This window comes from Bos grunniens, chromosome 6 (genome assembly GCF_055505025.1).
Source record: "Bos grunniens cultivar Pamir isolate PY7600 chromosome 6, Bosgru_T2T1.0, whole genome shotgun sequence".
NCBI classification, from domain to species: domain Eukaryota; kingdom Metazoa; phylum Chordata; class Mammalia; order Artiodactyla; family Bovidae; genus Bos; species Bos grunniens.
In genome coordinates, this window is record NC_141170.1 from 59,871,130 (window position 1) to 59,893,582 (window position 22,453).

Here is a 22,453-nt window from a genome sequence, read left to right on the forward strand (position 1 = left end):
TTTGGCCTCTGAATCAAAGTCTTTTGTGTTTAGAATTGCTCACATGGAGTGCTGCTGCTTTTCTCCCTTCACTGACCGCTCTTCTTAAGAAACTGACAAGAAAACAAACCAGAGAGCCTTTTCGAAGGCGAAGTCCTAAACTTCTCTGTCGTGACATCTATATAGCTGTCCTGAAATGCATTGTTGGCTGCCACACCATATAATGGCTTTATTTCATGTTAAGAAAGGCCTTTCTTGAGTGTTTCAGGAGATCATGTTTGTGTGAGACCTTGAAAAATTATACCTTCTTGTATATAGGAAAATAATTGAGTAAGGTCAAGAATTCTGGTGTATAGAAAAGAAGGATTCACTGATAGGGAACTTTTCAGGGATATACAGAGGAGGAACTGTTCATTGACTGCCCTCAAAGACACAGCGAGTCTGTGAGTTTATTCAAATCCCCTAAGAAATGGACAACTGTAGTCTGGTCTGTTTCTTGGTGGGTAGGAGGGTGGTTCTGGAAATGAAAGAGGTTACTGTGTGCTCTGAGATGTGCTTGGTAGTGCCCAGCATCTAGTTTAAGGTAAGGGATGGACAACCCTGATTTAAAGAGCCTCATTTCTTCTCCTGTTGCTGTACTCCTTTAATAGGAAATCTGCACCCAATACTCATACTCCATCTTCTCTCTTGTTGTTTCCACAGCTTTACATGAAACCCATTAGATATAAAGTTAACAGTCTTATTCATTGACTAAATATTTCCCCCAGGTCAGGCATTTGTTAGTATTTAATTTCTGAAATGTCTAAAATGATGTGTGAAGTTGATGTGACATCCATTGCCTTAGCTTTGTTGTTGTTTAGTCACTAAACTGCATCCGACTTTTTTGCAACCCCATGGACTGTAGCCTGACAGGCTTCTCTGTTCTTGGCATTTCCCAGGCAAGAATACTGGTGTGGGTTATGATTTCCTTCTCCAGGGGATCTTCCTGACCCAGGGATTGAACCTGCATCTCTTGCACTGGCAGGTGGATTCTTTACCACTTAGCCACCAGGGAAGCCCATTATACTGGGTAGTTATAGAGTATACTGAAGAGGGGTGGAGATGGAGGGATTATATTCACCTTAGATTGTAATAGGAGGTTTGCTCTTTGTTAGCCAGAGCTTGTAGGTTGAAATATTGATCTGAATTTGTAAAATTTTTAAAGAAAAATAGTTTGGAACAGCTTGGATTGCTGTGACTTTCCCAAAACACGGGGTCAAAAGTCATTTCAAACTGACTCGTTCTTAAGCAAATATTACCATTTCCCGGACAGCACAGTAGAGGATCAGAAGGTATATAAAAGTAGAAATTTAAAGTGGTACCAGAAGATATCTGTGTCAGGTAAAGTACATCACTAACACTGTATCAAGCTTCATATTAAAGCTTATTGACGATTTTGTTGAAACTTCCAAGTGGTAATTTATTGGACTTGCAAAGATGGTACATCGGGCTTCTTCAGTAATTTCCCCATTGTCATCTGCGAGCCATATGAAATAGCAACACAGGGGTACCCCAAAACACATGTAGTTCTATAATACAGGCCCACCTGCCATCAGCAGTTTACCCTAGCTGTTTATATGAAAGGCAAGCTGAATATGGCCTGGCAACCAAGGTGGATAAGAAGTAACTCTGGGGGCTTCCCTGGTGGCTCAGTGGTAAAGAGTCGCCTGCCAAGGCAGGGAGCACAGGTTCAATTCCTGGTTCAGGAAGGTCCCACATGCTGCGGAGCAACTAAGCTGGTGAGCCACAACCCCTGAGCCAGCGCTCTAGAGCCCAGGAGCTGCAGCTACTGAGCCTGTGCGTCACAAGTAATGAAGCTCGTGCGCCTAGAGCTTGTGCTGTGCAACAAGAGAAACTACTGCACTGAGAAGCCCTTGCACTGCAACAAAGAGTAGCCCCCGACCCCACCAGCCACCACAACTGGAGCAAGCCTGCAAGCAGCACTGAAGACCCAGCACAGCCATAATCTTTTTTTTTTTTTTTTTTAAAGAAGTAGCTCTGAGAAGACATGCTAAAGTTCTACCTCAAGAGAAAGGATGATAGGATTTTGGACAATCTGCAAAAATACTGTGATAAGCCGTCTGAGCTAAAAATATTCAAATAACAGTTTTCATCTCAAAAAGACCCTTAATAAGAGTTACTTATCCAATTAATATTTATTGAGAGCCTATTCTAGGTGCTTGGGTGAAGAGCAGCAGAGAAATGTTAGCCTGGGACCACCTTATTAAACTCTTGAGCCCAAGAGTTCATCATGTAGATATTCAACCCATGTTTAGTGTAAGAATGTTAACAGAACCTGTTCTGGTTGAGATTGAGGGCATAGGCTGTCCTTACAACCTCTTGACTATGGGTTAAGTGATAACATAAAATCCTGTCATTCAAAAGTCCTTTGAGAGTTCACTTTTTAGGTATTCCACATATCTTGGTTTTGATTAGAGAGGCCATCTATCCAGTAAGGGTGTTGCTGTGTGTGGTAGTCCTTCAGATTTGTCACAGTTCAGGACTTGACCTTCAGCATTACAGATCTGGAAGGTTGATTTTTTTTTCTCCCACAGACCCATGGTCAATGAGGTTTTAGGTGTTAACTTATGATGCCTAAGCTCATAAGAGACTGATGGATATACTAGGATGGAAACTTGCTAATACAGTAGGGAAATTTTATTCTAGTGCCTGGAATACTGATGTCTCAAACCCAGGTCATCCCTTTCTAGTGTTACAATTCCTGGCAATCTGAACTCATAAGGCAGAGTAGAATCAGAGCCAAGAATTTGGGGGTAATTTGCCATCCAAGCATTGGGAAAGCCTTTTCTTGCCTCACTGTTCTGAACCCAGAACACTTCTGACTTCCAGATTCTGTGTCACTCTTTAGACAGCTCTGAAATAAACGTCATTCTTCTTCTTAACGTTCCTTTTCCAGGCTCCAAGCTGATCATTCCCTCTTCTTTTTCTTCAATGGAGCTTGTTAGGCTTTAGATACATTAATGCCTTTGATTGTTATGATTACTTTCAGCAGTTTCCTTAAGTTATTAAATTATAGCCTCATGGATTTTTATGGTCATACCTTCCTGAAAAAGGCATTCAAGACCCACTTCCAATTCATTTCCACTCTAGAAGACAATTATTACCTGTTAATACTTTTTTTTTCTTTTGTAATTTTAAACTTTTGGGGGCTTCCCTGGTGGCTCAGTGGTAAAGAATCCACCTGCCCATCCAAGAGACATGAGTTCAGTCCCTGATCCAGGAGGATCCCACATGCTGAGGAGCAACTAACAGTGAATTGATCCTGTGCTCTGGAGCCTGGGAGCTGCAACTGTTGAAGCCCGAGCTCCCTGAACTGGTGCTCCAGAGCAAGAGAAACGCCTGCAATGAGAACCTCATCCACCGCAATTACAGAGTAGCCCCCACTCACTGCAACTAGAGAAAAGCCTGAGCAGCAACTAAGACCCAGCACAGCAAAATAAATAAATAAATAAAATTATTTTTTAAAAAACAAAACTTTTTATTTTGTATTGGGGTGTGTGTACTTAGTTGCTCAGTCATGTCTGACTCTTTGTGACCTCATGGACTGTAGCCCTCCAGGGTCCTCCATCCATGGGGATTCTTCTGGCAAGAATACTGAAGTGGGTTGCCATGCCTTCCTCCAAAGGATTTTCCCAACCCAAGGATCGAACCCAGGCCTCTTGCATTGCAGGCAGATTCTTTACCATCTGAGCCACCAGGGAAGCCCAAGAATACTGAAGTGGGTAGCCTATCCCTTCTCCAGGGAATCTTCCCAACCCAGCAATCGAACTGGGGTCTCCTGCATTGCAGGTGGAGTCTTTACCAGCTGAGCTACCAGGGAAGCTCCAATTAACAATGTTGTGGTAGTTTCAGCAGAATAGCAAAGGGACTCAGTCATACATAAACATGTATCCATTCTCCCCCAAACCTCGTTCCCATCCAGGCTGGCGTATAACATTGCCTCTCACTACTTAACATCCACTTTTTTTTTTCCTTGTAACTAGGCAGATCGTCTCACTTCTTTGGACTCATTTCTGTATGTAAGTCCTTATCTGTTCCCTCCTGTCATCTGAAATGCCCTCCTCTCTTATATTTCCTTTCTATATCCAATTCATTCTTTAGGCCAGTCTTTTACATTTCCCTCGATGTAGGTTTCTTATTTTGATTCCTCTGGACTTTAACACTTATTTTGTCATCTAGTTGGTTATACTCCCTTGTATAATTTAACCATGTTATCTGGGTGTGACTGATTCCATTTTATCTTTTGCTGCTGCTGCTAAGTCGCTTCAGTCGTGTCCAACTCTGTGCGACCCCATAGACGGCAGCCCATCAGGCTCCCCTGTCCCTGGGATTCTCCAGGCAAAAACACTGAAGTGGGTTGCCATTTCCTTCTCCAACGCATGACAGTGAAAAGTGAAAGTGAAGTCGCTCAGTCGTGTCCGACTCTTAGCGACCCCATGGACTGCAGCTTACCAGGCTCCTCCATCCATGGGATTTTCCAGGCAAGAGTACTGGAGTGGGGTGCCATTGCCTTCTCTCTTTATCTTTTAAGTCAGTTTAAAAGTCACCTCAGAGAGACTTGCTTTACCCTAAATAAAATAGTCCATTCCCCACAGTGTTTCTTTTTCAGCTTTTCCTTTATTTCCTTTATGTGGAGTTTACCACAACTGCCATTGTTTTGTTTGCGTGCTCTCCTACTAAAATATAACCACCTAAAGGTAGGAACTCTTGTCTGTCCTGGTCACTGTTGTATCTATAGTACATAGAACAATAGTGTCTGATACATAGTGGGGTCTTTAATAAATGCTTTTCAGTTGAATTATTCCCTAAATAAATTGTTAAGTAGTTGAGGGTCAGGACCTATATTATTCTATGGCCAAATTCTCTGCTGTGCCCACACAGTAGACCCATAAGTTGGGAATGTTAATTTTTCATCAAGGAGAAGAAGGGGATAAGCCTGAAGAAAGTTGAGGCATTTTTTCTGCAACCAGATGCCAAGATTCTTCTTCTGTAGAGGGGATAGCAGCAGTGAATGCTGGAGATACATCTTTGGTAAGCCTGCTCCAGGCCCAACTCTCCCTCCCACAGGTGGGAACTTTCAGAACATTCCCCTCAGCTTTAGCCACTTAGCAATTCCAACGCAGTCATATCTCCCTGTACATTTTCCTTGTCTGTAGGGCACTTGAGGCTGGGAGAGTATTAACAGGCAGAACTGAAAGATAGAAAGGTGAAATAATGAAAGATACATGGTTGCCAAAAGTTTATTTTTCTAGGCTCAGTGTTTTTCTTAAGGTGAATCCTGGAATATTAACAAAGGCTTCCTGTGGTAGCATAGTCGATAAGGATGGGGTAGGTGTGAGGCTTCTGTTTACCTTATTACACAGATATTTTTTGGCTGCCCCAAGGTGGAATCTTAGTTCCCTGACCAGGGACTAAATCCAGACCCACTGCAGTGAAAGTGTTTAACCACAGGACCACTAGGGAATGCCTCAGATTTAATTTTTGATTCATATGAATTATTACCTATTCAAAATAAAAATACATTTAAAATATTACTTTGTATGCATATTGCTAAGCATATTGCTCTCTTTCAAAAGTCATTAGGTTACAAATTCTGTACATATTTACTGTTTTACTAAAATTCCTTTTTAAGTTATTAAAAGGTCATTAGAGGGAATTCCCTGGCAGTCCAGTGGTTAGGACTCTCTGCTTCCTCTGCAGGGGGCTGGGGTTTGATCCCTGGTCAGGTAGCTAGGATCCCATAAGCCACACAGCCAAAAAAGAAAAAAGGAGTCATTAGAGATCAGACTCTGGGAGTTGATATCTTCTAATCATAACCAAAAGATCAATTTATAAACCAGATTATTTGTTTATTAGCACAGACCAGGATACTTGTATGGGTTGTCAAGCCATTCATTTCCAGTAGGGAAGCTTACCCAGAGAACCAGTGAAGATTAGAACATTGTTTGATTAGTGCAAATTCATATCAGGGGGAATTGGATCATCTTAATTATGTGCTTTGTGTACCTTTTTTCACTATAGGGATATACTTGCCAGGCATTGTAATTAGGTGAGCCTTCCATATTACCTTCTCTGATCCATGCAGCAATATACTAACAGGTTCTTAAACTCTCTAATTTCCATTTTCCTTCTCTTTGGAATCCATGAATGGGTTAGATCAGATGATGTCTGAGATTAGATTTAGTCCTTGGCAAGGACAAAATTTCTAAGAATTTGATCAGTTTGATTATTTTTGTTCTTATTACTGAATAAACTGACATTCTTTTGTATAACTCAGTCCCTTGTCATTTTGATTAGTGTGAATCAGTTCACCTAATCACTTGAAAAGTCATCAAAATCTGTGACATAGCTTTGCTAACTACAGAAATTAGTCTAAGTAGCTAAGTCGTGTCCAATTCTTGTGACCCCATTGACTGGCCCGCCAGGTTCCTCTGTCTATGGGATTCTCCCAGCAAGAATACTGGAGTGGATTGCCATTTCCTTCTGCAGGAGATCTTCCCAATCCAGGGATCGAACCCAGGTCTCCTGAATTGCAGGCTGATTCTTTACCAACTGAGCTACGAAAGCCCAACTACAGAAATTACTTCCCTTTAACTATTTCATAGTTTCTGATTAAAATTGAAATAGAGTTTAAGATCTTTGTCCAGTACCTAGGAAAGAATTGCTGAAGCCAAACTGTGCAGGGAATATAATCTCAGGTCAATTCTGGGCTTAGAACTAATCTTAATATCTGTCATTCTAGTCTAAATCTGTCATAAAGCTGACCTTTGTACACCAACATTTAGTTAAGCAAGAATTGCACGGGTGTGTTCACCTATGATTTTCCCTTGGCAATCAAAGTTATGCTACTGTGTTAGAGAGTAAAGTTTTTATTGTGCTGCTTGACTTTCTAAATATTCAGTAGAGTTCACTTCAGTTCAGTCGCTCAGTCGTGTCCGACTGTTTGCGACCCCATGAATTGCAGCACGCCAGGCCTCCCTATCCATCACCAACTCCTGGAGTTCACTGAGACTCACGTCCATTGAGTCAGTGATGCCATCCAGCCATCTCATCCTCTGTCGTCCCCTTCTCCTCCTGCCCCTAATCCCTCCCAGCATCAGAGTATGCATATTGCTAAGCATATTGCTCTCTTTTCCAATGAGTCAACTCTTCGCATGAGGTGGCCAAAGTACTGCAGTTTCAGCATTAGCATCATTCCTTCCAAAGAAATCCCAGGGCTGATCTCCTTCAGAATGGACTGGTTGGATCTCCTTGCAGTCCAAGGGACTCGCAAGAGTCTTCTGCAACACCACAGTTCAAAAGCATCAGTTCTTCGGCGCTCAGCCTTCTTCACAGTCCAACTCTCACATCCATACATGACCACAGGAAAAACCATAGCCTTGACTAGACGGACCTTTGTTGGCAAAGTAATGTCTCTGCTTTTGAATATGCTATCTAGGTTGGACATAACTTTCCTTCCAAGGAGTAAGCGTCTTTTAATTTCATGGCTGCAATTACCATCTGCAGTGATTTTGGAGCCCAAAAAAATAAAGTCTGACACTGTTTCTACTGTTTCCCCATCTATTTGCCATGAAGTGATGGGACCGGATGCCATGATCTTCCTTTTCTGAATGTTGAGCTTTAAGCCAACTTTTTCACTCTCTACTTTCACTTTCATCAAGAGGCTTTTTAGTTCCTCTTCACTTTCTGCCATAAGGGTGGTGTCATCTGCATATCTGAGGTTATTGATATTTCTCCCGGCAATCTTGATTCCAGCTTGTGCTTCTTCCAGTCCAGCGTTTCTCATGATGTACTCTGCATATAAGTTAAATAAGCAGGGTGACAATATACAGCCTTGGCGTACTCCTTTTTCTATTTGGAACCAGTCTGTTGTTCCATGTCCAGTTCTAACTGTTGCTTCCTGATCTGCATACAGATTTCTCAAGAGGCAGGTCAGGTGGTCTGGTATAGGTCATTATAATCTTTGTCAGACTTTTTCAGTAATATCAGTTACTATAATTTTTTCCATGTTTCGTGCTGGTTCAGCTGAGAACAGGCTAGGTCATCCAGTTGGAGTGTTACTTTTTTTTTTAATCACTGTTTTCATAATTCTTAATGGGTCTGAATGTAGGAAATCTTTCCCTATACCTGTCACCTTGACAGTTTTTATAAAGTGTGATGAATGTGCAGTGTGATTTCTTTAAATTTTCTGCTCTCAGTAGTCAGTCTTACTGTTTCTCTTCTAGTACAGTCATGTTTGAAATTAAGAAGATCTGCTGCATCGGTGCAGGCTATGTTGGTGGACCCACGTGTAGTGTCATTGCTCACATGTGCCCTGAAATCAGGGTGACGGTTGTTGATATCAATGAATCAAGAATCAATGCATGGAACTCTCCTACACTTCCTATTTATGAGGTAAACCATATTAAACAATGCATTGTTCTTATGCTCTTTGCTTTCTTACTTTTTTTGCTAATTTAATTTGATGTAAAACTCTATGACTGTAACTGATAGGAATAAAATGGAAAAGTCTAAATACATATTATGAACATTATAATTATGTCAGATATGCCTAGGAAAAATGTGTAGAAAAAAGTTTACTGAATATTAGTAATTGTTGTATTAGTGGAGTGAGATGACGAGTAATTTTCTTCTCTATTTTCTAATTTTGTCTGTTAGTATGGCTACCATATTATAATAGTGCAATTAAAAAGTGGCATTCTGTGAAAATAGAAATTAAAAAACTGGTTGTTTCTAATATTGATTCATGTAAGCCTATTATATTTTTGGATTATTGTATTTATATCAGATAAACCTTGAATGAATAAATGGTGTCTTTCATGTTTAGTGTTCAGTATCACAAATTTGTTTAAATTGGAATTTCAGTATTTCTTTAATTTAGAGAACTCATAGTTAGGAAAATGTGTCTCTATTTTATTAAGTAAGGTTTCATTTTTTTTAAGTTTTCATAGTGAAAAGAGTTCATGATATTATCCTTTTGAAACCCAACAGAAAAGCATTTGAAAGTTTTGAGGATAGCATTTTTCTCCAACATCAATATATTCTTTTTTTTTTCCCCCCAGAAAAGTTTTGTTATTTATAAGACTCTTATCAACTATAGTCTTTAAGCAGTCTTTAGAAGGGGAAATCTCTGTAAGATAAATCTGCCTGCTATTTATAGGTCTGTGAATAGAAATCCAAGATTTGTTAATATCTCAATCAGACTTAGAATTTTTTTAGAAGCCCTCTGTGTATGTGGTAGCTTCTGTTTGTGCTTGAGCCTTTCTTCCTCTACCAGATGAACCTCCCATAATACTTCTTTAAATACCTCAGTGTGATAGCATTTCTTTCCCTGTTAGATAACATTACTACTATTTTGGTTTGTGGGGATTTTTAGAAGCATTTTGGAAAGATAACTTGATTAAGAGTTTAATAATTCTGATATCCATAAAAGGGCTGGAAGTCATCTGAAATCTTGTGAACCATATTTATATCCAGTCATTCAGTTGATGACTGAATTATTACATAATTATTATGCCAGCATAACTTTTCAAACACAAAGTGTAACAGAATGGCTAAAATTATGACTGCTGACAATGCCAAGTGTTGACAAGGATTTAGGGCAATTGGAACTGTATGCCCTGCTGTTGTTCAGTTGCTAAGTTGTGTCAAACTCTCTGAGACCCCATGGACTATGGCTTTCCAGGCTCCTCTGTCCATGGGATTTCCCAAGCAAGAATACTGGAGTAGGTTGCCATTTCCTTCTCCAGGGGATCTTCCCAACCCAGGTATCGAACCCATGTCTCCTGCGTTGCAGGCAGATTTTTTACCACTGAGCCACCGAGGAAACACTTATATACTGCTGATCAGAACATAAATTGGTACAGCCAATTTGTAAAATGTCTCAACATTAATTATTAAAACTGAAAATATGCGTAGTCTGACTTAGGAATTCCACTTCAAGGTGTATATGCAACAGAAAAGCTCACATATATGCACCAAAAGACAGTATTATTAACAGTGTTATTCCTAATAACCCCAAATGGGAAACACCCTACATGTTAATTAGCAATAGAATGGATACATAAATTATAGTTTAATATAATACTACATTGAAAAATCAATGAAACTACTCCTGCATGCAAGCATATGTTTAAATTCTCATAAAAGTAACAAGTCATTGGACACAAGGTAGTCCATACTGTGTATCCCATTTATATAAAGTTCAAATATAGATATACTGGTCTGGTGGTAGAATTCAGCATGATGGTAGTTTGAGGGGTTGTAGTTACTAGAAGAGGACATACTGCAGGCTTTGATTTAATGTTTTTTGGTTTTGTTTTGTTGACCCAGCCAGGCTTGTAGGATCTCAGTTCCCCAACCAGAGACTGAATGCAGGCCACAGTAGTAAAAGCCCAGAATCCTAACCACTAGACCACCAGGGAACTCCCCTGTTAATATTCTTCTAATTCTTGTATGGATAGTGATTACACAAGTGTGTTCACTTCTGAAAACTGAGCACTTTTCTGTGCTAAAGTATATGTACTGTTTAAAACTTTTTTTTACTTCACTAAAATTTTTACTTAAAAAAAAGATTATCTCGAACTAGAAGAAGTATAAGCTATCTATAATATATTGGCTTTAGATTTTTTTTCTTGGAGAAAACAAAAACATTAGTTGATCAGAAGGCATGTTGCCTAGTTAGATTCTTATTATTAGTACTGTTTTTAAAAAAATAATTTTATTTATTTATTTATTGACTGTGCTGCGTCTCTGTTGATGCCAAGGTTTTTCTAGTTGGGACGAGCGAGGGCTGCTCTCTAGTTGGGATGCATGAGCGCTCACTAGTTGTGGTTCCCAGGCTCTGAGCACAGGCTCAATAGTTGTGGCGTGCAGGCTTAATTACTCCATGGCAGGTGAGGTGTTTCCAGACCAGGGTTCCAACCCGTGTTTCCTGCATTGGCAGGCAGATTCTTTAGCCACCAGGGAAACCCAGATGTTGCTCAGTTGCTAAGTTGTATCCAACTCTTTGAGACTCCATGGAAGACCAGTGCTGTTTCTATTATCTGAAATTTGAAACTTTTTCCTGAGACTTCAGTGCTTTAAATTAAAGATAGTGTGTTCCACAGATACAGAAAACTTGGGATTACCAAAGGGGAGAGGGAAGGGAGAAGGGGCAAATTAGAGATATAGAATTAACAGATATAAACTATATGAAGTAGATAAGCAACAAAATTATCCTGTATAGCACAGGGAATTATACCCATCATCTAGTAACAACCTATAATGGAGTATAATCTACAAAAGTCACTATAATATAGACCTGAAACTAACACAATATTATAAATTAACAATACTTAAATAAAAATAAACAACAGCCCAAAACCCAAAATAAAAGTAATAGTCAGCCACAAGAGAAGTGAGAGGGTGATCTCAACTTGCCATGTATACTTTTGTTGCTTTTTTGAAAAATTAGAAGTTAAATTCCTCCAAAAAAATAGTATGTTCTACATTGATATTGAATCCAATTGGGATCAGATCAGATCAGTCGCTCAGTCGTGTCCGACTGTTTGCAACACCATGAATCGCAGCACGCCAGGCCTCCCTGTCCATCACCAATTCCCGGAGTTCACTCAGACTCATCCATCGAGTCAGTGATGCCATCCAGCCATCTCATCCTCTGTCGTCCCCTTGTCCTCCTGCCCTCAATCCCTCCCAGCATCAGAGTCTTTTCCAGTGAGTCAACTCTTCACATGAGGTGGCCAAAGTACTGGAGTTTCAGTTTTAGCATCATTCCTTCCATTGGGATATATACTTAGAAAAAAAGAATTAAGATCTAAGATGATTTTTTTCCATATCTTACTTGTTTTTTCTCACTAACCTACCAAAAAAATCAAAAATCTTTCTTGTTGTTTCACACTTTTATTTCATAAATTTTTTCTCCTTTAAATCTCTTTAAATAGAATCGAAAGCATTTGAAAGTCTGTCTAGCACTGGTGCCCATTAGAAACAATGTTTGAGTTCTCAGAACTCTAACATTCCATAATTGTATTGGCTTTATTTAAAGTTGTAATTATTTGGTCTTCATAGTCTTATTTTTATCTCATTTTAATATATCTACTCCAGAAAATTAGACGATGATAACCTAAGCAGCTATTTTAGTTCTGTACTAGTTAGTGTAGCTTGCAAAGAAATGGAGTCTTTCAGTAAAACCCAGCTGACTTTGGAGGTTAAAAACATGGCACTGCTACTTTAAAATTCTAGAAGGAATCTTCTTATAACAAGAAGATTCTTGTTTTAGCAAGTAGAATGGTTTTCCTCTTAGCAAGTAAATGACTTTAGGCTTGTAATTTTCACGTGTCTTTCTTAGACATCAGTTGTTAAAAGATACCTGCTGAAGGAATTTATAAATCAGAAGAAAATAAATTATTTCCGTAGCATTGTGTATTTAAAAAAAAAAATTGGGGGAAAAAATTGGGAAAATGAGCCGTGTGACCCAATTATCCATTTTCAAATATATGTTAGGCCTTTGTTCCATTTTTTTTTTTTTTATTTTGTGTTGTAAAACTATTCCTACACATTTCCTTGGCCATATTGAAGGTGTGAACGTTAGGTGAAATGTCAAATAGGGAGAACTGTGAAAGAAGAAAAACAAATGACAGGTTTAACCAGAGTTCATGCTGTTTTATGAATTCCTTTACTGAGTAGCTTATATGTATTGTTACCAGTTGTGATTTTACACTGACCTATCTTGGACAAGGCAGAGAAATATTTTATTTCCGGAGAAACTTTAGATACCTTTGCAATCAACTTCCTCCTTAAATCTGTATCCTATAATGCAGTTAAAATAAGCAACCAGGCTTCCCTGGTGGCTCAGTGGTGAAGAGTCCACCTGCCAGGGTAGGGGACGCAGGTTCAATCCCTGGTCCAGGAGGACCCCACATGCCATGGAGCAGCTAGTCCCAGGTGCCACAACTATTGAGCCTGTGCTGTGGAGCCCAGGAGCTGGGACTGCTTCAGCCTGCAAGCTCTGGAGCCTGTGCTCTGCAGCAGGGGAGGCCACTGCAGTGAGAGGCCCAGGCGCCCCAGCTGGAGAGTGGCTCCCACTTGCAGCGAAGACCCGGCGCAGCCAAAACTACATAAAATTAAAAGAAAAAGAATATTTCTTTAAAAAAAATAAATAAAATATGCAAGTATATATTTGTTTTCAAGAATACTATTAAAATTTATGGTATTGATTTTTCTTTGTAAATACAAATTTTCATATTAGAGAGATTCTTGGTGATTAATGTTTAAGTCCTGGTCACTGATAAAGAAATGATAAATCATATGTAATTATTGTATTTAATGAGCTCTTTTGAATGCACAGCTTCCTTGAGAGTCATTCCATCCTCACTGCACTCACTCTGAGACTCACTAGATTAGAGAAATTTTTTTTTTTTTACTTTGCCCTGAGGCTTGTGTCCTATCTTTTTGCCTTTTCATACTGTTCGTGAGGTTCTCAAAGATAATCACGATGGTGTGATCACTCACTTAGAGCCAGACATCCTGGAATGCAAAGTCAAGTGGGCCTTAGGAAGAATCACTATGAACAAAGCCAGTGAAGGTGATAGAATTCCAGTTGAGCTATTTCAAATCCTAAAAGATGATGCTGTAAAAGTGCCACACTCAATAAGCCAGCAAATTTGGAAAACTCAGCAGTGGCCACAGGACTGGAAAAGGTCCGTTTTCATTCCAATCCCAAAGAAAGGCAATGCCAAAGAATGCTCAAACTACCGCACAATTGCACTCATCTCACACACTAACAAAGTAATGCTTGAAATTCTCCAAGCCAGGGTTCAACAGTACATGAACCATGAACTTCAGATATATAAGCTGGATTTAGAAAAGGCAGAGGAACCAGAGATCAAATTGCCAACATCCGTTGGAGCATCGAAAAAGCAAGAGAGTTCCAGAAAAACATTTACTTCTGCTTTGTTGACTATGCCAAAGCCTTTGACTGTGTGGATCACCACAAACTGTGGAAAATTCTTCAAGAGATGGGAATACTAGACCACCTGACCTGCCTCTTGAGAAATCTGTATGCAGGTCAGGAAGCAACAGTTAGAACTGGACATGGAACAACAGACTGGTTCCAAATAGGAAAAGGAGTACATCAAGGCTGTATATTGTCACCCTACTTATTTAACTTATATGCAGAGTACATCATGAGAAATGCTGGGCTGGATGAAACACAAGCTGGAATCAAGATTGCTGGGAGAAATATCAATAACCTCAGATATGCAAATGACACCACCCTTAGGGCAGAAAGTGAAGAAGAACTAAAGAGCCTCTTGATGAAAGTGAAAGAGGAAAGTGAAAAAGTTGACTTAATACTCAACATTCAGAAAACTAACATCATGGCATCTGGTCCCATCACTTCATGACAAATAGATGGGGAAACAGTGACAGATTTTATTTTGGCGGGCTCCAAAACCACTGCAGATGGTGACTGTAGGCATGAAATTAAAAGATGCTTGCTCCTTGGAAGAAAAGTTATGACCAACCTAGACAGCTTATTAAAAAGCAGAGACATTACTTTTCCAACAAAGGTCCGTCTAGTCAAAGCTATGGTTTTTTCAGTAGTCATGTATGGATGTGAGAGTTGAACTATAAAGAAAGCTGAGTGCCAAAGAGTTGATGCTTTTGAACTGTGGTGTTGGAGAAGACTCTTGAGAGTCCCTTGGACTGCAAGGAGATCCAGTCAGTCTATCCTAAAGGAGATCAGTACTGAATATTCATTGGAAGGACTAATGCTGAAGTTGAAACTCCAATACTTTGGCCACCTGATGGAAAGAACTGACTCATTGGAATAGACCCTGATGCTGGGAAAGATTGAAGGCAGGAGGAGAAGGGGATGACAGAGGATGAGATGGCTGGATGGCATCACTGACTCAATGGACAAGAGTTTGAGTAAACTCCAGGAGTTGGTGATGGACAGGGAGGCCTGGCGTACTGCAGTCCAGGGGGTCACAAAGAGTTGGATACGACTGAGCAACTGAACTGACTGACTACTGAGGCTTGTGTGATCCAACCAGGGACTGAATCCAGGCCCTCAGCACTGAGAGCTCAGAATCCCAACCCCTGGACCACTAGGGAATTCCCAAGGGAAATATTTAGAAAGAAAAATGATCAGACTTGACTGTCGATTATATAAAAGGATGAAGGAGAGGAATGAATCTAGAATGATATTCTGGAATTTAGGGCTGGGGGATTCCCTGGTGGTCCAGTGATTTAGGTCTTGGCACCTTCACAGCCGTGGCCTGGGTTCAATCCTTGGTTGGAGAACTAAGATTCCACATGCCACAAGGCATGGCCATAAAGAAAAAAAAGAATCCAAGTCTGAAGATGTAAAGTTAAGATTATCCAGGTATTAAAAAAATATATTATGCAGGCAGCAGTAAAATCAGAGTAGGTTAGCTCTCAGGAAGGACCTGTAGTGAGAATAGAGCATGAGTCAAGGGCAGAACCCTGGAAAATACCAATGTTTGATGGTGGGTGGAGGAAGAAGTGCCTTAGGGAAGCCAAGGAGAATAGTTTAGAGAAGGTGAACCAAAAGCCAGAAGAGTTTTAGTAGTGCAAACTCCATAAAGAAGTATGTCTTGATTATGAGTGACTAACACAGTGGCCAGTACTCAGTAACTGCTTGACAAGTATTTGCTGAGTGAATAAGCTGTCAATTATGACAGATACAGGGGGAATAAGAGATGAGACATATTCTTGAAATTCAATATTATGGGGGCCATTGCAACTTTTACAAGAACAATTACAAGTGGTAGGAGATTGGAGAAGTAAGAGTGTAGAAAAGGAATGACTCTTAAAAAGTTTAATAAGGAAATAAAGATGGTGGTCACTGGAGAGGGACATGGGGTAAAGACGATTTTTTTTAATTTATATTTTTTTCCTATGGTTGATAAAGAATCAAGCATGTTAATAAACTAAGGTAGACAAATCACATAGAGAAGGAAAGGTCAAAAGTATAAGAAGAAAGGAGCTAACTGATGGAATAAAGTCTAGAAAAATAGCAAAGATGATGAGGTCAAAAGCACAAGAAGAGGAATTGGCCTTGAAAGTCCCCTTCTCAGAAATTGGAGGGAAGTAAACAAGGATGGGGCTTCCCAGGTGTTTCAGTGGTAAAGAATCCACCTGCCAGTTCAAGAGACTAGGGTTTGGTCTCTGAGTTGGGAAGATGTCCTGGAAGAGGAAATGGCAACCCGCTCCAATATGCTTGCCAGCAAAATCCCGTGGACAGGAGAGCCTGACAGACTACAGTCACTGGGGTCAGACAGGACTGAGCACACAGGCATGCAAATAAGAATGGATAAAGAAACTGTTTAGTTGGTGGGAACAGGAAATAAAAGTGACTGGAAGATTGGTCAATCTCAGTTGTTGGAACGTGGGAGGTACAATCCTCTGAAGAACCTGTGTGTAGGTTGGAGCAGTAATCTCAGAATGAGAGGACAAGTAAAAGTATTACCAAGCTACATTGAAAAACTCAGCTAAGTGTACTTGGGGTCCACAGAGTTGTGTTCATTGTGATTTTTTTCCCTGGTTGTCCAGTGGTTAGTGTTATAAGTTTATATTTTATGGGTCAAAACTACAGTAATAAAATTAGGCATTTTTACTGCCTAAGAAGGAAATAGTAATGACCATCAGATAAAACTTGGTAATAAGGTATTCATGTTTTTACTCAGAGAACAGAATAGTAGATTCTGTTAATATTTAACAATGAAAACATTTTGTGTTACCATATTTATTAAGTAGTTATTACTTTAATGTTCATTTTGTTCATTTAAAAAAGCCATTTAATAACTACTTCTAAAAAAACCAAACTGGATAATTTGCTTTGCTTTTTCTGAATAAAACAAAAGCTAATTTTAACCTATGAAAGGATTTGAGTTTTTCCATTAAAAAGTACCATATAAATTTGAAATACTAATTATGACAATTACATAATGAACCTAATAAGAAGTAGAACCTATATTATAAACTGCTTCTGCATTTGTTTTGGATATCTACAAATATCCCATTGATTTTAATGGAATAATGTAGTTGTTCATGTTGAAGTCTTATTAAGACTTACTATAAATTCTGCATTGCTTTGATTTTAGGTTACTTTAATTTAAATATTAGAAGATAGCCACCAGGGAAGTCCAGAAGATTATATATAGGATTGAATTAGATCTTCTCTGTAAAATAACCCTTTACTCTAATTTTCTAGAACCTAGTCAAAATAAGGAAACAGTTGCTATAATTGGTGACGTCAGGGACTTCCCTGGCTGTCCAAGGGTTAAGACTCCACACTTCCACTGCAGGGGGCAAGGGTTTGATCCTGGTCAGGAAAACTAAGATCCTGCATGCCACACAGACAAAAAAAGAGAAATTTCTTGAACTGAATAAAAATGAAAGTATAACATATCAACTTAAAAAATTATATGGGAAAGTAATTTTTTTGATAGACATATTTCTTTTTTTTTTTCCTTTTTTTTTTAAATTTTATTTTTAAACTTTACATAATTGTATTAGTTTTGCCAAATATCAAAATGAATCCATCACAGGTATACATGTGCTCCCCATCCTGAACCCTCCTCCCTCCTCCCTCCCCATACCATCCCTCTGGGTCGTCCCAGTGCACTAGCCCCAAGCATCCAGTATCATGCATTGAACCTGGACTGGCATCTCGTTTCATACATGATATTTTACATGTTTCAATGCCATTCTCCCAAATCTTCCCACCCTCTCCCTCTCCCACAGAGTCCATAAGACTGTTCCATACATCAGTGTCTCTTTTGCTGTCTCGTACACAGGGTTATTGTTACCATCTTTCTAAATTCCATATATATGCGTTAGTATACTGTATTGGTGTTTTTCCTTCTGGCTTACTTCACTCTGTATAATAGGCTCCAGTTTCATCCACCTCATTAGAACTGATTCAAATTAATTCTTTTTAATGGCTGAGTAATACTCCATTGTGTATATGTACCACAGCTTTCTTATCCATTCATCTGCTGATGGACATCTAGGTTGCTTCCATGTCCTGGCTATTATAAACAGTGCTGCAATGAACATTGGGGTACATGTGTCTCTTTCCCTTCTGGTTTCCTCAGTGTGTATGCCCAGCAGTGGGATTGCTGGATCATAAGGCAGTTCTATTTCCAGTTTTTTAAGGAATCTCCACACTGTTCTCCATAGTGGCTGTACTAGTTTGCATTCCCACCAACAGTGTAAGAGGGTTCCCTTTTCTCCACACCCTCTCCAACATTTATTAGTTGTAGACTTTTGGATCGCAGCCATTCTGACTGGTGTGAAATGGTACCTCATAGTGGTCTTGATTTGCATTTCTCTGATAATGAGTGATGTTGAGCATCTTTTCATGTGTTTGTTAGCCATCTGTATGTCTTCTTTGGAGAAATGTTTCTTATAATAGGACTTAGAAAAATTATAAACTTACGCATGTGTAAATATTGTAAAATGTGAAATGTAAATCCACTATTTCACACCTAGTCTGAATGGCCTGTGTTCTATGACCTGGATTCGTGGGAGTAAACCCGCATTCATAATGACGATGCAAAATCAAATGTTTGCTTGAAATCACAAAAGACTTTGACTTTCCTGATCATGATGTAATACTTGGTGTTAACTGTTAACTCTTATGAAATAGTCTGGAACATGGTCAACAGTGAAATGTGTTCAGTTGACCTGCTGCTCTAATTGTTCAAGTTCAGTTTTGCTTTGTTTGTTATGTACGTAATGTGCATTAGATGGCCTTTGGTACCAGTTTGATCTTTGAGTTTTCTACAGAGGTGTTATTTGAGAGCAAATCTAGACCTTTAAATTACAACATGACCTTTCCCTGAATGAATGCAATTCTATACTATTGGGTTATCTCATCTGGCTGGTAAAATTTATGTGCAACTTCTTTTCTTTTCTCTTTTTAGCCAGGCCTAAAAGAAGTGGTAGAATCCTGTCGAGGAAAAAATTTATTTTTTTCTACCAATATTGATGATGCCATTAAGGAAGCTGATCTTGTGTTTATTTCTGTAAGTATTTTCCTTTGCTGTATGAGTTAATGTATTCTTGTCTGTATAGAAGTTTCATTGTATTTTAATAATAAATCCAGTTTCATTAAGCCATAGCATTACTTAGTATAAAGTTGTCCAGTTGAATTTTGATTCTCACTAATTTTATCTAACACTTCACCAAACGCTATGATCCTCTGATCATTTCAGATCCTTGAATAAATAAGTTCAGAGAAAGTTCTAGTCTGAGATCTAGAATTAGGAAGTGTTGATAACTTGTGAGCACACGTGAGCACCTAGGATGATAGTATATGTATTTCGTTGTTTCTTGGTTCCACTGCTTGGTGTAGGTACGGTAAAAAGAATCAGGTAAAGTTTGCTGCAACTGTGCACCCATCTCCTATCTAGATGAATTTATATTCCAGAAATCATTTTAAATTAATTATTTGGAACTTGGCATATCTTGATTAGGTTGTTAGGCTAATCCATAAATAACTTCAGTTCATAATAGAACTTACCTGTTGTACCTTTGTAATTAAAAAAAGTAGAATCAATGCTTGGGAATACACTCTGGTAATCCAATATGTGAACCAAAGTAGCTTTTTTCCTTGCTGTTTTGGTGACTCAAATATTCTGTGTGTGATGGTATAGTTATCACCAGGTGGTAGCTGAGCTAGGGTGTTATATGACTTAATACCTTTATAGTCTAATGGAGTAAGGGGAAAGCCAGTGATATGAGCTTGGACTGGGTTTCATGAGATAAAGAAACACCAGGGGTGTCCATAGAGTAGAGATGATGTTGAATTGATTATGTGTATCGAGGCAAAAGCAGTACTGTGAAGAAATATGAACTCCAGGAGAAAGTAGTAATGAAACCTTTGGTGAAACTGTGCTATGAATTCAGTCTTTCTTTTTAAAAATTACTTCAGAGGAACTGGTGCCAGTTTTGTGACTCACCTATCCTTCGTCTGCTCAAGCTTGTAGAAGGTTAGGGTAGAGGCATAGAAAAGGAGAAATTATTTGGGAGTATCTAGATGCTTGGAGAAAATCAAGAAGTTACCTTAGTCCCAACATTTGGATAACCACAACCTAGAATGGGAATAGGGGACTTTTCTGTAAGAAAAAGAAATTAAAAAAAAATAATCTATTCTTAAGGCAATAGAGTTTACCTTAGTGTGTTCTGGCAAAGACAGCTGATTATACAGTGCCTGAGCTCCCTTGACTCCCTTGAGTCTTTCCAAGCTATTGCTTTTTGTGCCTGTTAGAGTTATTTTTGTGGTATGACTCCTATCTAGCTTCCATTTTTCTCTGCATCAGTTTTTTTAAAAACTGTGCTTGTTGTATACTTTTCATTATGAAAAATAGCAAACTTATACAAAAGATGGAACCAACAATATAATGAACCCCTACGTATGCATTCTCCATTGTCAACAGTCATCATGGTCATTCATGTTTTTTGGTTTTATAATTTTTTGGCTGCTCCTCGGGGTATGTGGGATCTTAGTTCCCCCAACCAAGGATGAAACCCACACCCCCTGCAGTGGAAGAATGGAGTCTTAACCGCTGGACCACCAGGGAAATCCCCAATCCGTTTTTATACTTCTCTCCCATCCTAGATTACCCAAATTATTTTTAGGCGAATTCCAGGTAGGAATAGTTTCATGCTATGGAATCAGTTTTCAATTGGTATCTTTAGAGCTCCTTTATCTGGGGAAACCATCTGATCATCCCTCATCTCCAGCATGTCTCACATTGTCTTATCAGTCGTTTTCGCCCTTCTGTGCGCCACTGCACCCTGACTTCCATACCTAAGTCTTTTCCTAAGTTGTTCCATGCATATAAACAAATTTTTCTCATGCTTTTCACACCTCATCTAAATCTTCATGTTTTGATTTATTTTGGTTTCATTCTTTTATTTGGTCTCCCATTAAGTTATAAGCTTGTCAAGAGAAGAAAATTGGTGCTACATACTGGTTCAAAAAGTATTCCTATATAGAAGTTTGGACTTCGCAGAGTATTTTCACTTTTACGTGAATGTTATGAAACTCATGAGTTAGATTTTAGAGAATGTGTCATTCTCATTTTCCAATGAGGTCATTGAGACAAAGGCAGCCATACTTCCTCACAGTTACATGATACAGCTAAGCCAAAACTAAATGCCTGGACTCTGAACTCATGGTTTATTTTTCTTTCTATGTGATAGTCTTTGTCTGCATAGTATTCTGTATCCTGGAGGTGCTAGATAACTTCTAGTTCTAAATAGCCAAGAAAGCATTTGTGAATGACCCTGCAGACATTTATAAAAACTTATTGATATAGGTCTATAAAAAAAGGAGAGTAAAAGGGGTTTTAAGTTTAGTTTTTAAAGACTAGGATAATATGTTTCATATAATCAGGAGAAGAAGAGAGAACTTATATTTCATTTCGGTCCATGAACTCCTTTTGGAGTCTCCTTCATCTTTATATCTCCAGTCTTAGCTTAGTGAAGTGAAAGTGAAAGTCACTCAGTCATGTCCGACTCTTTGTGACCCCATGGACTATACAGTTCATGGAATTCTCCAGGCTAGAATACTGGAGTGGGTATCCTTTCCCTTCTCCAGGGGATCTTCCCAACCCAAGGATCGAACCCAGGTCTCCCATATTGCAGGGGGATTCTTTACCAGCTGAGCCACAAGAGAAGCCCAAGAATACTGGAGTGGGTAGCCTATCCCTTCTATAGCGGATCTTCCTGACCCAGGAATCAAACCAGGGTCTCCTGCATTGCAGGTGGATTCTTTAGCAACTGAACTATGAGGGAAGCCCATATGAGCTATGAGGGAAGCCTAGTCTTAGCTTAGACCCTGCCTATCCTGCAATCCTGACTCTGACACATATATAGTAGCTTCTCAATAGAAATGTAGAAATGTAATGAGTGAGTTCTCCAGGAACTTCAAGCTGTTCCCTAAGGTATTATATTTATAAAATGTATTATTTCCATGGAACTAAGAGAGGGTGAGACCAGGGCTACTGATGATATTGACTTCCCACTTGACTAGTCAGTTGATGGTCCAGGGTATATCTTGATATAAGTGAACATTTCACAGATACTTTGTTCTTAATTCCGTATACTTTCATCAGGTGAACACACCAACCAAAACCTATGGAATGGGAAAAGGCCGTGCAGCAGATCTGAAGTATATTGAAGCTTGTGCTAGACGCATTGTGCAAAACTCACACGGGTACAAAATTGTGACTGAGAAAAGCACAGTCCCAGTGCGGGCAGCAGAAAGTATTCGTCGAATATTTGATGCAAACACAAAACCCAACTTGAATTTACAGGTATGAAAAAGGAAGCATTAGAATCTGACCTTCTTATGTAAATATCAGTACTTTGAGTT

At 39.1% G+C, this 22,453-nt stretch overlaps 1 protein-coding gene across 3 annotated transcripts in view; it reads left to right on the forward strand.

The window, feature by feature from the left end:
- Positions 1-22,453, forward strand: part of UGDH (UDP-glucose 6-dehydrogenase) — a 33,787-nt gene that overhangs the window by 640 nt on the left and 10,694 nt on the right. The window contains exons 2-4 of one of the 3 annotated variants that reach the window (XM_086406084.1): positions 8,265-8,433; positions 18,996-19,097; positions 22,194-22,394. In XM_086406084.1, the coding sequence (XP_086262210.1) occupies positions 8,272-8,433; positions 18,996-19,097; positions 22,194-22,394 (465 nt within the window). In that variant the 5' untranslated portion in view covers positions 8,265-8,271. The remainder of the gene's footprint in view (positions 1-8,264; positions 8,434-18,995; positions 19,098-22,193; positions 22,395-22,453) is intronic. The other 2 variants (XM_086406085.1, XM_086406086.1) reach the window with 2 other exon arrangements.